The sequence below is a fragment of the Lolium rigidum genome, chromosome 1 (genome assembly GCF_022539505.1).
Source record: "Lolium rigidum isolate FL_2022 chromosome 1, APGP_CSIRO_Lrig_0.1, whole genome shotgun sequence".
NCBI lineage: Eukaryota > Viridiplantae > Streptophyta > Magnoliopsida > Poales > Poaceae > Lolium > Lolium rigidum.
Window position 1 is genome coordinate 78748870 of NC_061508.1, and position 15047 is coordinate 78763916.

At 45.8% G+C, this 15047-nt stretch overlaps 1 protein-coding gene across 2 annotated transcripts; it reads left to right on the forward strand.

The window, feature by feature from the left end:
• Nucleotides 1-4091: 4091 nt before the first annotated feature.
• LOC124683124 (enhancer of mRNA-decapping protein 4-like) lies at nt 4092-14671 on the forward strand. Of its 2 annotated transcripts, XM_047217782.1 has the most exons (14): nt 4092-4868; nt 5594-5643; nt 5830-5983; nt 6058-6276; nt 6709-6837; nt 7201-7738; nt 7836-8060; nt 8148-8659; nt 9498-9857; nt 9928-10047; nt 10598-10768; nt 10917-11072; nt 13806-13931; nt 14106-14671. In XM_047217782.1, the coding sequence occupies exons 1-14, from the start codon at nt 4149-4151 to the stop codon at nt 14412-14414; spliced, it is 3789 nt and encodes a 1262-aa protein (XP_047073738.1). In that variant the 5' UTR covers nt 4092-4148; the 3' UTR covers nt 14415-14671. The 2 variants fall into 2 exon arrangements, with proteins under 2 accessions (XP_047073738.1, XP_047073681.1); XM_047217725.1 differs by having other exon boundaries at nt 7836-8659.
• Nucleotides 14672-15047: the final 376 nt, after the last annotated feature.

Consider the following 15047-nt stretch of genomic DNA (forward strand, 5'->3'; position numbering starts at 1 on the left):
TTCTCTCTCTATTTGACCCTTTTTCTCAAGCATATCACTTTGTTGAGCTATACGAACCATGAGGTTTGAAACATGCTTTTTAGTGTTACCTTGTAGGTTGAGAATGAAATCATCAAAATCTAGCATTTCTTGTTTCACTTTTAGACTAGCATCATCAACCCCTAGATCACTAGATATGTTAGGCATAGAGGGGCTAGGAGATGATACCTCGGAGGATTTAGCCATGAGGCAACTTTCTTCCTCCACATGAATGACCTCATTGGGGGATTCACTTGGTGATGAAGAGTTAGTGGAGAGGGAGGCAAGAGCGACCAATCCATTAGAGGTTGCATCTTCTTCATCATCAACATCATCATCTCCGGAGGTATACTCTTCTTGAGTTGATAGCACAATAGATGTGTCCAAAGAGGACCTTGCCATGAAGCAATGTGCATTCTTGATATGAGAATTCTCATTGGGAGAGTCAAAGAGTGATGAAGAGGGAATGTTGGTGGTGACGATGGCGGCCAATTCCTTTGAGCTTTCTTCATCTTCCTCACTACTAGAGCTTTCCACTTCATCGGAAGAATATTCTTCCCTTGTTACTAGCACAACTCTTGAGGGCCTCTAGCCCTTCTTGGTTTTGTTGTTGTAGAATTTCTTGTTGGGGGCTTTTGAATATTTGCCCTTTGTGTCTTTGCTCTTGTCCTTGGGAATGAGCCTCCCATTATGAAGCTCTCTATTCTCATAGGGGCATTCGGCAATGAAGTGGCGCTTGTCATCACAATTGTAGCATGATCTTGTCTTTGGACCAAAGCTAGTGAACCCACTTTTGTTGTTCCTCTTGATGTTGTCTTCCTTGGCCTTGGAGGGATCAACCCAAAAGGATTTTGCATGGAAGGCCATGTGATCATGGTAGTGGCATTGCAAATCTTCCGGATAGGACATACTCCAAGATGCCCTATAAGATTCTTGAGGAATCACTTCTTCAACGGAGTTGACCACCAAGGCAAGGTTGGAACCTTTTGCCATCCCAAGAGCTCGATTGCGAGAATCATGAGAGGTTTCCTCAAGCACTTTGAGAGCTTGCATCTCGTGCACGACTTGTTGAGAGGTGAGAGAGGAATAGCATTCCCTCCCCACAAGAGTCTTGACATCGATGGGTACAAATGGCATCATGCATTCAATGTACTTCTCCTTGATCCAAGAGTCATTGATGTGGGTGGCACCGATAAGCCGGAAGGCATCGGCAACGGTGAGAAGTCTTCCATACATGACTTCATGATCTTCATCCGGTAGCCTCATGAACCCTTCGGCTTTATTCTTAAGAGCATTATACTTGTTCCTCCTTGTGCTCTCACTTCCAATGCAACTCGCGGCCAAACCATCCCAAGCTTCCTTGGCGGTGGTGTAGTTCCGAACACGATGCAATTCCTTTGTCCCCACACTAGTTTGAATCATGTGCAAGGCGGTATTGTTGAGTTGACTATCAACCGCCTCTCTTCTAGTCAACTTGTCGGGGTTGTATGGCTTGAAGCCTTCCAAGATGATTCTCCAAAGTTCATTGGAGGCACCTTGCAAACATGAGAGCGAAACTCAAATTGCCAAGTATCGAAATTCTCAATGGAAAACTTAGGGGGGTCGCCCCGAATGTTCATATGGGGAAGGGGAACCGGTATATCGGGAGATAGAAAAGGTGGAGCTACACGATTGTAGCTCTCACCTCCACTAGTTGTCCTAGGAGATGCAATGGGATTTTTTAAAGTGTTTAAGTTATCACCTTCCACGGGTTTGGTAGAGGAGGGTAATTCCGAAGCCTCACCCTCTTCTAAAGCACCCGTGTCCTTTACCTCTACACTAGGAGCCTTGGGAAGGGCCGGAGCCAAAAGCTCGGCAATCATCTTTTTCATGCTTTTCATTTGGGCTTCCATGGAGGACTTCAACGAATTGAAGTCTTCCATGGAGACCGTCTTGGTGGCCTCTTCCGTGGGATCCTCGTTCGGCATACTCTTAGGCGGTTAAGCTCGAAATAAGAGCCGAGGCTCTGATACCAATTGAAAGGATCGTATGCCGCACCTAGAGGGGGGGGGTGAATAGGTGCTAACCAATTTTTAGTTCTTTTTAAATTTAGGCTTGACACAAAAGGTAAATTCTCTAGATATGCAACTAAGTGAATTTACCTATATGACAAGGATATCAACTAAGCAAGATATATCTACGCAATATAGGAGATAGAATGGGATAGAGGTAACCGAGAGTGGAGCACGCGATGACACGGAGGTGATTCCCGTAGTTCCCTTCCTTTGCAAGAAGGTACGTCTACGTTTGGAGGAGTGTGGTTGCTACGCAAGCCAAACCAACAGACCACGAAGGCTTCACTCGGATCTCCTGTGAGCAACGCCACGAAGGCCTAGCCCACTTCCACTAAGGGATTTCCTCGAGGCGGAAACCGGGCCTTTACAAAGTTCTTGGGGCACACATCCACAACCAAATTGGAGGCTCCCAAATCTGTAACAATACAACAATCAACAACAACACATCAACAACAAATCAACTAGGGAACCAAATAGGAACACTAGCATGAGATCCCTCAAACAAATGAGGGGAAATAAAAAACGCTTCGGTGAGGATGTAGATCGGTGGCTTCTCCTTCGAATCTCCAAAGATCAAGAGATTTGGTTGGGGGAGGAAGGAGATCTTGCAAATCTTGTGTTTCTTGAGGTGGCTCTAATGGAGGTGAAGCTTGGCGATTTCTTGTGCAATGATTGAGCAAAGGGGTAAGGAAGAAGAAGAGGGGTATAAATACCCCTCCCCAAAATCTAGCCGTTGTGCATTTCGGGGGGCCGGATAATCCGCCCTAAGTAAGGGCCGGATAATCCGCCCCCGGATAATCCGCCCTCCAGGAACAAAACCATGACAATGTCCGGGCAAATATCCGGGCCCCGTCTGCAGAGGCAATTCTTCAAGTCCTTAGTCATTTTCGAGGGGGCCGTATATTCTTGAAATATCCGGCCCGGATAATCCGGCCCTGGTACAAAACCGGGACAATATCCGGGCAAATGTCCGGCCCCTATACTGAGCTGCATTTCCCCAAGTCCTTAGCCGAATTTCTGGGGGCCGGATATTTTGCAAATATCCGGCCCGGATTATCCGGCCTGATGAATATTTTTGCAACAGCATTTTGACAAAACTGAGCACATCCAACACGCATACAAATATATCTATGTAATTCCTGTACCACTTAAACAACCATTAGTGTATCACATACATTGACATCAAACACACAAAACATAATATGAGAGATGTTCTTTCAACCGGTCTATAATAATAAATGCATTTGGAGGCTGAGGATACCACTGAAAACGAAGGTATTTGCTTGGTACCTACGTCGTGGTGTTATCCTCACCAAAGATAACCTTGCAAACACAATTGGCATGGCTGTAAAAAATGTGTTTTCCGTCACGAAGATGAGACAATAAAACATCTCTTCTTCCATTACCGGTTCGCTAAAGCTATATGGTCAATCATTCAGATAGGATCTAGCTTACATCCACCTCGAAGTATTGTAAATATTTTTGGCAATTGGGTAAATGGGGTAGAGGTTAGGTTTAAAAATCTTATCAGAGTAGGAGCGATCGCGTTATTTGGTCGCTATGCCTATGTGGAAATAGAAAGGTTTTTAATGACAAAAACTTTTCTCTTATGCAGGTAATTTACCGGTCTACGGCTACACTCCGTTCATGGTCGTCGCTTCAAAGCGTGGAGAACCACGACCTATTTACGGAGGTGTCTACACGATTGGAGAATTCTTCCAAGGAGTTTATTACCCAACATGGATGACTGCATAGTCTGCGGATTGCGGCTCCTATTCCATGATAGACTTTTGTTTCTCGTTACATTTCATTAAGAACTTAAGTTGTAAATTTTTTGAACGGCTGTGTGCATCCTATCTATGCAGAGGGCGGGTGTATTACATTAAAACTTTTGATTATAACCTTTTTCGAAAAAGAGTCCACATTTTTAAACCATTTTGCTGAGGAAACTAGTAGTCTATGTTATTGACCATTCTTCCCCAAAATCCCAGTAAACCGCAAAAACCACCAGGAAGAGGAGCCGTCTTCCTCCTTCATCGCCTACTCCAGATCCATCTCCCCTTCGAGCGGCCTCCCATGGCGTCGCCGTCGGGAAACCCTAACCCTACCTCCAGCGCCCCCTTCGAGCTCGCCAGGCTTTTCAACCCTCCCGCAAACCCCACAACCGTCCCGAGTCCCACCGGCATCTTCCCGGGGGCCCCGCCCGGCGCTCCGATGACCTCTGGCCCGCCAGGACCCTACTCCTACCCGCCGGCGACGCCGCCCTTCCACCGCAACCCCTACCTCCCCTACCCGCCCGATCCCACCAGCGCCGTCCACTTCCCAGCCGCCGCCTACACGAACCCTAACCCCACTCCAAACCCTCTCCCTATCCCCAACCCCGGACCCAACCCGAGCGCCCGGCTCATGCAGCTGCTGGGCAACGCCCACCTCGAGCCCACGTCGTCGCCTTCAGACTTCTCCTCCGGGGTGCCGGCGGGGATGCCGTCCGCGCCGACCGCGAGGATGCCGTCCGCGCCGCCGGCGAGGATGGCCAGCAGCAAGATGCCCCGGGGCAGGCTGCTGGGGCCCGGGGACAGCGCCGTGCATGACGTCGACTCTCGGCTGCCCGGGGAGGCCCGGCCGCCGCAGCTGGAGGTGACGCCCATCACCAAGTACACGTCCGACCCGGGGTTAGTGCTGGGCCGGCAGATCGCCGTGAACCGGAACTACATCGTGTACGGCCTCAAGATGGGGAACATACGCGTGCTCAACATCAACACCGCGCTCCGCTCGCTCCTCCGTGGGCACACACAGGTATGTCTGCTGCTGTGGATTGATCATGCGAGGAGAATTTGATTTGATGTCGCTTAGTTTTGAGCGTTCAAGTGTTTGCTGGAGTCGGCGATGTTATTAGTGGGTTAAGGTAGATTTTCCCCAGATTTGTTGCTTTATGCCTGAGCTCCGCAAGCATTAATTAGTACCTGCGAGGAACCCTTGTGTTGCTATGTTATCGTATTGACTGTATATTCATCTCCGCAAGCATAAACTGGATACAGATGTTCAAAAAAAAAACTAGATACAGATATTTTCATCAGAAAACGCCCACAGTTGCATAGGTACCTCACAAAATATGTGAATCTCAAAGCACGAACCGGCGCTGGATCTAGGGTTGTGTCTTATGATTACAGTCTGTTATACTTCAGGGCAAAGGCTTAAGTATTAACTATGCGTGGGTGAAGTATGAATTGGAAGGTTATATTGTCAAATGAAATAATGTGGTCAGTACATACAACAGAAAGCCAAAGGGAATAGTGAATGTAGTTGCTACATAAATCAGGTCCGATGTTATTAATTAGTCATTTTTATAGCTCACTGAATTCATTCTTATTTCTTGTACTGATGGAGAGCATTTTTCATCACACTTAGAATCTGAAGCTAATCATATCTGATTTTTTGTTCGTTCCATATTTTGTTGATTCTATTTAGCGTGAAGGTGCATTTCTTTGTTATGTTTAGCATCCTTATTTTGTTTGCTGCAGAGGGTGACAGACATGGCTTTCTTTGCAGAAGATGTCCATCGTTTAGCAAGGTACTTTTACTTTTAGGGTAGTTCTGTTGGATTGCTGTGTGGCTGTGCTGGCATTTTAATTGGATTAAAATGAACATCTAGCGGGTGTAGTGGCCTCCCACCATAACTTTGGTTTCCTCTCTTTCTCTCTATCTCTCTCTCTCTCACACACACACACAATTAAGATTTCGTTTTGTTTGCCTGCAGTGCAAGTGTGGATGGGCGTATATATGTCTGGAAGATCGACGAGGGACCAGATGATGAAAATAAACCACAAATCACAGGAAAGATTGAAATTGCCATCCAGATAGGAGATGCTGAAATTTACCATCCAAGAATATGCTGGCACTCCCATAAGCAAGTAGAGCCTCATCGCCTGTCACTTTCAGTGTCTTCACTGATTTTCTGTTAATGACTCATGCAACTATCCTGTAGGAAATTCTGTTTATTGGAATTGGGAACTGCGTCTTAAGAATAGATACAACTAAAGTGGGAAGAGGAAGAGACTTCAATGTAGAAGAGCCTCTTAAATGCACACTTGACAAGCTGATTGATGGTGTGTACTTGGTTGGTAAACATGACGGGGATGTCACTGATCTGTCTTTATCTCAGTGGATGACTACCCGTCTGGCTTCAGCATCAACAGATGGCACGGTTTGTGCAATATATCCTGTTCTTGGTTAAGAAACCTATACCCCATCATAGGCAATAGCACAGGAAAGAAATGCTTTACAAATCAAATGATCATGCACATTCTTCTTAAAATTATGTACAATTGCAGTCAAATTCGCATTCCATTTATTTTTCACTTCTATAGTGTCCAAAATGTCTGAATATGCTGTCAGCCTTCCATGCTCCACTGCAAGCTGTATGCTACTAATGCATGCTACGATTTCTGAGCTTAGTTAAGTTACTTTTGTTATCCTGCTGGACATGGACAAAACTGCTGTCTCATAAATTTTTTCTTTGAGGATGAACGATCAGGGGACAGCTTACCTGTTTTCTTGTTGATACCATGTAATCAACAGAAACACACTCTGAATTTGTAAATGCAATTTATAATCTGTACTGTTTATTTTTTGGCAGGTAAAAATCTGGGATGATCGCAGAGCATTGCCTCTATCTGTGATTAAACCACATGATGGTAAAGCTGTTTACTCAGTTTCTTTCCTTACGGCACCTGAGCAACCAAATCATATAAATCTTGTTACAGCGGTATGCATTCCTCTACATCTTCACATTTTTAACTACTACATTTTCTGTCATCATTAATCACCGTCAGCGGACATGTTATTCTGCTAAACAATGTATACTTATGTAACACAGTTGCCCAGTTCAAATAATGCTGAAAGGATCACTGTTTTCTAATAACTGTTAAGATAATTCACAATCGAATTGTAAACGGAACAATGTTTTTTCTTAATGTGCATTGGCTTTATTTTTTCAATATATTTTTATGATAAACTATGTGTGCAATTTCTATGATTGCATACTTGGAAAGTAAGCTTGCATATGCATCTTCATTTAGCATACATCTTCATTGTGATGGGAACATACTAAACTTTCGTAATATTGCAGGGCCCTCTCAATCGAGAAGTAAAAATCTGGGCTTCCTCTGATAAGGAAGGTTGGTTGTTGCCAAGTGAGTCTGAGACTTGGAGATGCACTCAAGCTCTGGAACTTGTGAGTTCTCTAGAACATAAGCACGAGGAAGCATTTTTCAACCAAGTAGCAGTGTTGCCACAAGCTAGCCTTATTTTGCTTGCGAATGCCAAAAAGAATGCTATATATGCTGTCCATGTTGAATATGGCCCAGATCCTGCTTCTACTCGGTTGGACTATATAGCGGATTTCACAGTTGCAATGCCTATTTTAAGTCTGACGGGAACATACGGAAGCCAACCAGATGGTGAACAAGTAGTGCAAGTATATTGTGTCCAGACAATGGCTATTCAGCAGTATGGTCTGGAGGTATCACTCTGTTTGCCTCCTACGGCTGATAATACTAGTCTTGGTAGGGATCCGGCTCTTTCACATGTATATGACAGACCTCTAGAAGTGGCATCGGTGGAGTCATCCTCAGGAACCAAACCATTGAGTGATCATCAGGGCACAGGTAATGCCATATTAACTTTGCATACTATTTGTTCAGTTAATTCATATGCTTCTGAGGTTGGTGGTGATCTAATCATCTCCGCTATCTGTTTATGCAGATGCCGATACTACTGCTCATGTTCCATCCTTGACTCCTACATCAAACATGAATAATGCCGGATCTAGTGCAGATCCTTCAAAAGGTCCATCTCTTGGTGATCATGATGGGGATCAGTCATCTTTTGATTATTCGAGTAAGAAAGTGATCAATGGTGACGGTACAAGTGGGCAAGGAGCATTTGGCAGAGAGGATAGCGTCAGGAAGGAAGACCCAACAGGCCAAGGTGATGCTACAGTTTCGGATGCTCACTCCACGTTTAACGGCAGAGGGAACGCCACACACTTGATAACCCCATCTGAAATTATTTCAGGTGTGATCCCATCTGCTGAAACAACTGCAAAAGGCAGCCCACAGAATGTTGAAGTGGAGTCAAAACATGTGGTTGAGAAAAAACCAGATCAAAATGTTAAATTTGAGGCTGCTAAGGAGACCCAAATTGTTCATGAGAAAATGGAGAGACTGAACATGTCTTCGGAGCAATCTGTAGAGTCAATCAGTGAACGCTCAGTAACAACTGACAAGTACAACGTGGAAGACTCCCGAAGATCAGATCCCATGCTTTTGAAACAACATTCCGGTGCCGGGGATGGAAATGTTCGAAGTAGAACAACTGAAGTTCCTGAGAAAACTGATGTCTCTGTTGCTTCAAGGAACTTGCAGTTACCTGCAGCTACCATACAGAAAGTTCTGCATCCTCAGGTCTCTGGGCAGTTGTCTCCTCTTACAAGCAGTTTCAACTCTAATGATTCCTCTCCAAGCAATGCAAACCCTGCAATTGATTCCGCCTCGCAAGTAGCTGCTATTCAAGGAACATTGCACCAGGTTATTAAACTAGAAGTTTCTTTACCCTAGTGTTGAAACTTGCCTGACGTTGCAGGTGCTGGTACCACAATAGTTGTTAGAAATTTGCTAATACTGCAACTTAATTAAAAGGAAAAATTGTTAGATAAATTGTGTAGTGGTTGATGAAAATTTATACCTGATTTATCAGTACGGAAAATGCTGTTGTTATATCAACTCACCCATTTCGCTGTTATGGTCAAAGTAATTTAAACTGCTGTAGCTTAGGTGTCAGTTTGGCTTTGTTAAGCTAGGAGGATGAGACTGTCAGTCTTACTGTTACGTAAACTACATGCGGTTCTCCCCTAAAGTAAAGGAAATGACAGTTCTTTCATGTACCCAAATAAATGTGTACCTCATGTCAATTCATAAGCTTGAATAAAGATTTAAACCTGTGTTGCGCGTTGCAAAACATTGCTGAGCCGTATCAACTTCTGGGGACCATTGCTCTTTAATTGCTTCTAATAATACCTTTGGACAATGCCATTGTGTGGTGCTTGAATACAGCAACATTCTAGTAAATGTTGTTAAACATCCTGGCTGTGTAGTCAACATTCTAGTTCCTAAGTTAGCCACTGTCCATCAAATAAAACTGTAAACTTTATTTAACCAATATTAAGCTCTAATTGGTCGCACTTTACACCTTCCTAGATTTATATTAATTTTTAATTATTCATGTGTTCATGTTGTGCCATAAGGGCATATTTTTTTTATTACTTGATGCCATGTAAGGGCGGCAGAATTTTTTATTGCGCAAAAATGGTATTGAACCAATTGTGATGCAAGACATTGATATTAACAATTTCTGTTCACATTGCAGCTTATGGCCATGCAAACTGACATGCAAAAGCAGCTGAACACAATTGTGTCTGCTCCTATTGCAAAGGAGGGCAAAAGGATCGAGACATCACTAGGGCGTAACTTGGAGAAATCCGTAAAGGCCAACGTTGATGCCATGTGGGCCCGTTTCCAGGAGGAAAATGCAAGGCATGAAAAGGCTGAGAAAGAGCGAACACAGCAGTTTGCTACTCTAATCACAACCTCTATAAACAAGGATATTCCTGCTATGCTGGAGAAGTCATTGAAGAAAGAAATATCTTCACTGGGAACCAATGTTGCACGGACAACAGTACCTATCATTGAGAAGTCATTGTCTTCTGCTGTTTCTGATTCACTTCAGGTGGTGGCTATTTTCTTGCTGTTCCTTATATTCTAATTTCCTCTATATTCATATTTCCCCCATATTCCAGAAAGTTCTCGGTGAAAAGGTGGTGAATCAGCTGGATAAGTCTATAAGTACGAAACTTGAAGCTACAGTGACCAAGCAGATCCAAACACAGTTCCATACATCAGTCAGGCAGGCTCTTCAGGTATGTATCTTCGGCACATATATGTGATCCTTGTAGATCATTAGCAGTGAAGCTGGTAATGCCAAATGGAATGTGGTAATCATGATATGTTTATGCTGACTTGACTTGTTTTCTGAGTTATATATTTAGGATTGTATGGTTGCTTGAATGAACCCATAAATGCGCAGGATTGTGTATGATGGAGTTACTTTTAGTTGTTCTGTTGGGAAAGATCATATGTGCATGCAATGGATAAGATAATGATTTTTGTGAGCAGATTGGTCGCATGGTGCCATGTAGCATGGGCTATTCCTCATGGACACACATGCCTTCACTCAAAATGTTTTACCTAGCTAATTTAGTCAGCCAAGAACAATGAAATTTACTATTTTAGCAACCCCATGTATCTTGCATATCCAACCCCAATGTATACAACATAATACATACAAAATGCGATCTCATCCTGGCACCAAGCAGCTTCCTACATACTCCTATCTGGAATGGGTTATGCATGATCATGGTGCAATAAAATATGTAGGATCAACATATTCTTTCGATTTGATCCCTGCAGGATTCTTTACGGTCAAGCTTTGAGTCATCGGTTATCCCAGCATTTGAACAATCTTGTAAAACAATGTTCGAGCAAGTGGACGGTGCATTCCAGAAGGGTATGTCCGAGCATGGTGCTGCTATCCAGCAGCGGGTCGCAGCAGGACATACTCCACTGGCACAAACACTAAGGGTATGCTTGCAAGCCTTTTGTTGTGCTCTTATTGCACGTGGTGCCATAGGCACAGAAATGCGGAACACACAAGCCGACTTACAGTATACAATTTTTCCCATACGCTGAGTAATGCTAATGCTTGCCTTTTTCATTTGAATTATTTCAGGAAACAATCAATTCAGCATCATCAATTACACAGGGTCTTACATCAGAGCTACTTGATGGCCAGCGCAAGCTTTTGGCACTTGTTGCATCGGGGAACCCAATATCACATAATAGTGTTTTGCAGCCTACTAATGGTCCAGCGCCTAAGCTCCCTGAGGTACTAAATACTGTCACTCTAGGTTTGCTAAAATGACTTATACTACCTCCATCCCAAGGCTTAAGGGCATCTCCAACCGGGCGACCCAAACGGACGCGCTGGGCCGTCCGTTTTGGGCCGTTTGCGTGCCCGAGCGGACGCGCGGACAGCGCCCCGCGTCCGCGCGTCCGTTTGGGTCGCGCGGTGCGCCCAACGCGGCAGATTTGGGTCGCGGCGGCCTATGGTATGTATTTCTTGTAAATTCACTAGAAAAACGCAAAAAAATATTATATAAAATATGTAAAATAGTACAAATGCTCAAAATGTATTACACATTACATAGTCCATGTAATCAAGGATAAAGTATTATTGAAATAAAATGAAAAAACGATACAAATGCTCTAGGCTTCAGGATTTCCTTCATCATTGTTGTTTGCAGCATTGTTGCCTACGTGCTGCCACATGTGCTCGACCAAATCAGCCTGAAGCTGGTTGTGTACAGCTAGATCTCGAATTTCATGGTGCGCATGAAGAATGTCTCGGAATGATGCCGGAGCACCTTGCTGAGGAGTAACCAACTCTCCTTGGCCTTCCCGAGTCATTATCAAAGAGTGAATCATCCCGCTCTACCTCAACAATCATGTTATGCATGATTACACAAGCGGTCATCACCTCCCACGAGTTTGCACATCCCAGGCTCGGCAGGGTGTCCGACGATAGCCCAACGAGCTTGGAGGATGCCAAACGCCCGCTCGACATCTTTCCGGGCTGCCTCCTCGCTCTTTGGCAAACCTTGCCTCCTGCTCTCGAGTTGGGGTTTCGGATTGTCTTCACGAGTGTAGCCCAAGGTGGATAGATACCATCAGCAAGGTAGTACCCCTTCGTGTAGTGGTGGCCATTGATCTCAAAATCCACATCAGGGGACTGACCGTACGCTAGCCTATCAAACACCGGAGAGCGCTGCAGCACATTGATGTCATTGTGCGAGCCAGCCATTCCGAAGAATGAGTGCCAAATCCATGTGTCATGGGAAGCAACAGCTTCAAGAATGACCGTGCACCCCTCAGAATGGCCGCTGTATGCCCCCTGCCAACCAAAGGGGCAGTTCTTCCACTCCCGAGTGCATGCAGTCTATGCTGCCAAGCATCCCAGGAAAACCCCCGGAAGCGTTGATCGACAACGGACGAGCTGTGTCCTCTCGCATTAGGTTGCCGGAGGTACTGTTCTCCGAACGAACCGATCACGGCTCCGCAGAACCTGTACATCGATTCCAAGCCGGTTGACTCACTCATGCGCGTGTACTCATCTACGAAATCACCGGCAACGCCTTATGCGAGCATCCTAATCGCTGCCGTGCATTTCTGGTACGAAGAGAGGCCTACCTTGCCAATTGCATCCACTTTTGCACAGAAGTAGTCGTCGTAGATCTTCACGGCATCCATTATCCGGCGGAACAGCGGCCTGGTCATCCGAAAACGACGGCGAAACATGGACGGCACGAACAATGGCTTGGGTTTGAAGTAGTCGTTGTAGAGCTGGTCGTGGCCGCGTTCTCTTTTGCGGTCCAAGGCGGCCGCGCGCCCCGACAAGGACCCCCGATGCACGGGGATTTGCGAGACGACGTGCTCGTGGATGAGCAGCGCAGCATCCGTGAAAAAATCGTCGTCGGACTCCTCTTCTGACGACGTGTCGATGAAGTTCTTGAAGTAGTACTCGTCGTCGCTGTCCACCATGATCTCGAAAAGGGACACATTTTAGTTCGAGCATTTGACCGAACACCTCGCAGCGGAGGCGATCCAAATGCTTCGTAGCGACCTGCAGAAGCGGCCGTCTCAGACGACGTCCGGTCTGGATACACAGTGCAGGAGAGCTCACCTCCGGCGGAAACGGCGCAGCTGCGAACGGCGGGAGGTGTCGCGACGGTGAGAGGACAACAGCGCCGGCGGCGGCGTCCTCCGACTCTGCTACGACGCGGCGAAAGCAGCGCGGGACCTCGACCTATGCTTCCGCCCCGCTTGCCGGCGGCTCGACGACGATGGCCGGCGGCGACGCGCTCCCAAATCGCCGGTCCGTGGGTGGCGGCGGAGCGGTGGGGAGATGTGGGCGACGGGCTTGTGTTTTGGGAGGCAGACAGGCGGACCAGGGGCGGACAAGGGAGGATGCGAGCGACCAGCCTTTCGCGTCCGCGGCCACGCAAACTCGTCCAAGATTTGGGCCGGGTTTGGGTCATCCCGGACGCCGCGGCCATCCGTTTTAGGGATGGGTCCGCGCGCTGGGCCGCGGTTTTGTCCGTTTCGACCCATCCGGACGCGCGGGCGCGGGATGGGTCGCCCGGTTGGAGATGCCCTAAGGCCTATATTTTTCAGAAAGTCAAACTATGTTAAGTTTGACTAAGTTTTTATAAAAAAATCATTAACATGTCAAATACAAAATTAATATTATTAGATAGATAATGAAATATATTTTCATGTGCTATCTACAAAACATCATATTTATCGATAGATTATTCTAAAATTTTGGTCAAACTTTACTTGCTTTGACTTTTCCAAAAAAATATAAGCCTTAAGCCTTGGGATGGAGGTAGGATTATGGAACGGAGGTAGTAATTTTTTCACACCCTCTAGGTTTTTCCTGTTTGCTTTTGTATTCATCTCTGGTAAATAGGTGTTAACATCCCAGCCCTCAGATGTTTTCTGTGTTCTTGTGAATGAAACATCAAAACATTTGGTTTACTGGTTGTAATTGCTTTTTCAGGCTGATGTTCCACTTGACCCGCTGAATGAGCTTAGCAGATTAATATCTGAGCGTAAATTTGACGAAGCGTTTACAATGGCTCTTCAAAGAAGTGATCTCTTCATGGTGTCTTGGTTATGCTCTCAGGTATCGGCCACATTTAAACTTTAAAACATCTTTAGGAATATTTCTCATTCTCTTGTCGCTTGAACAAATCAACACATGTCTATAAAGTACAAACTTGTTTTCCATTCCACGAAGAAGCAACTTTCACCAGGTCATCAGTTGCGGATCCTGATACTCTACTACCCTTTCTACCAGGTTGATTTGCAAGGGTTGTGTACGCTGAACCCGGTGCCTCTAAACCAATGGGTGCTTCTAGCCCTTCTCCAGCAGCTAGCATGCGACATAGGCAATGACACCCCCGTGAAGCTTCAGTGGATGAAGGCCGTCGGCATGGCGATCCAACCAGCAGATCAGACGATTGCCGTGCATGTGAGGCCGATATTCGAGCAGGTCTATGGCGTGTTGGCCCACCAGCAGTCGTTGCCGGGAATCAGTCCGCTGGAAGCAAACGACATCCGGCTGATGATGCATGTGATCAACTCGGTGCTGCTGAGCTACAAGTAAATGTATGGCAGGTTATGAGCCATGTATGGGCTGTACCTGCGTCCTTGTACAGAAAAGATTTGGAAAGCGTAAGGCTAGTATGCTTTTGCCAGGGAGGCCTGAGCACTGTACCTAGTAAGGCTAGTAGGTTGTGAGGTGATGTAAATTGGTTCTGTTCTAGGTCTATATCGAGCTTCGCTTTCCATGCAGGATTTGGTGCAGTGTTTGCCATGGTTATATTCATATACTCCAACCGACTGAAATTCGTTTTTGCTCTTGGTCTGGATGCTCACACTATCTGAACGGGCCACTTGCTTCAATATTGGCAGCATCACCCTATTTGTTGTACATCTGCTGAATATATGTTACAGTTCTCGTGGCACACCTGGCATTTATTTTGACTCGACCGTTTCTTTTTCGGTGGTACTGATGGAGGCCCAGTTATCTGGACGAAGCCCAACAGCTCAACTGGTACCACAGTGCAATTGAACATGCCCAACAACCCGTCACTGACCCCTTTCCTGTCCCCTACCCATCACCGAAAAGTGCACTGCCTTCTAGGTTTCTCCCCAACCTGGACAGCCTCAAGATCAATGGTAGATGAACGTGTCTCAGAGGCCAGTGTCGTCGTTCACGACATTCCGGTACATTTGC

Coding starts and splice junctions, on each gene's coding strand:
- LOC124683124 (XM_047217725.1), top strand. CDS start 4,149: ATGGCGTCGCCGTCGGGAAACCCTAACCCTACCTCCAGCGCCCCCTTC. Junction 10,048..10,597: donor CAGTCAGGCAGGCTCTTCAG/GTATGTATCTTC, acceptor TGATCCCTGCAG/GATTCTTTACGGTCAAGCTT. Junction 10,769..10,916: donor CACTGGCACAAACACTAAGG/GTATGCTTGCAA, acceptor GAATTATTTCAG/GAAACAATCAATTCAGCATC.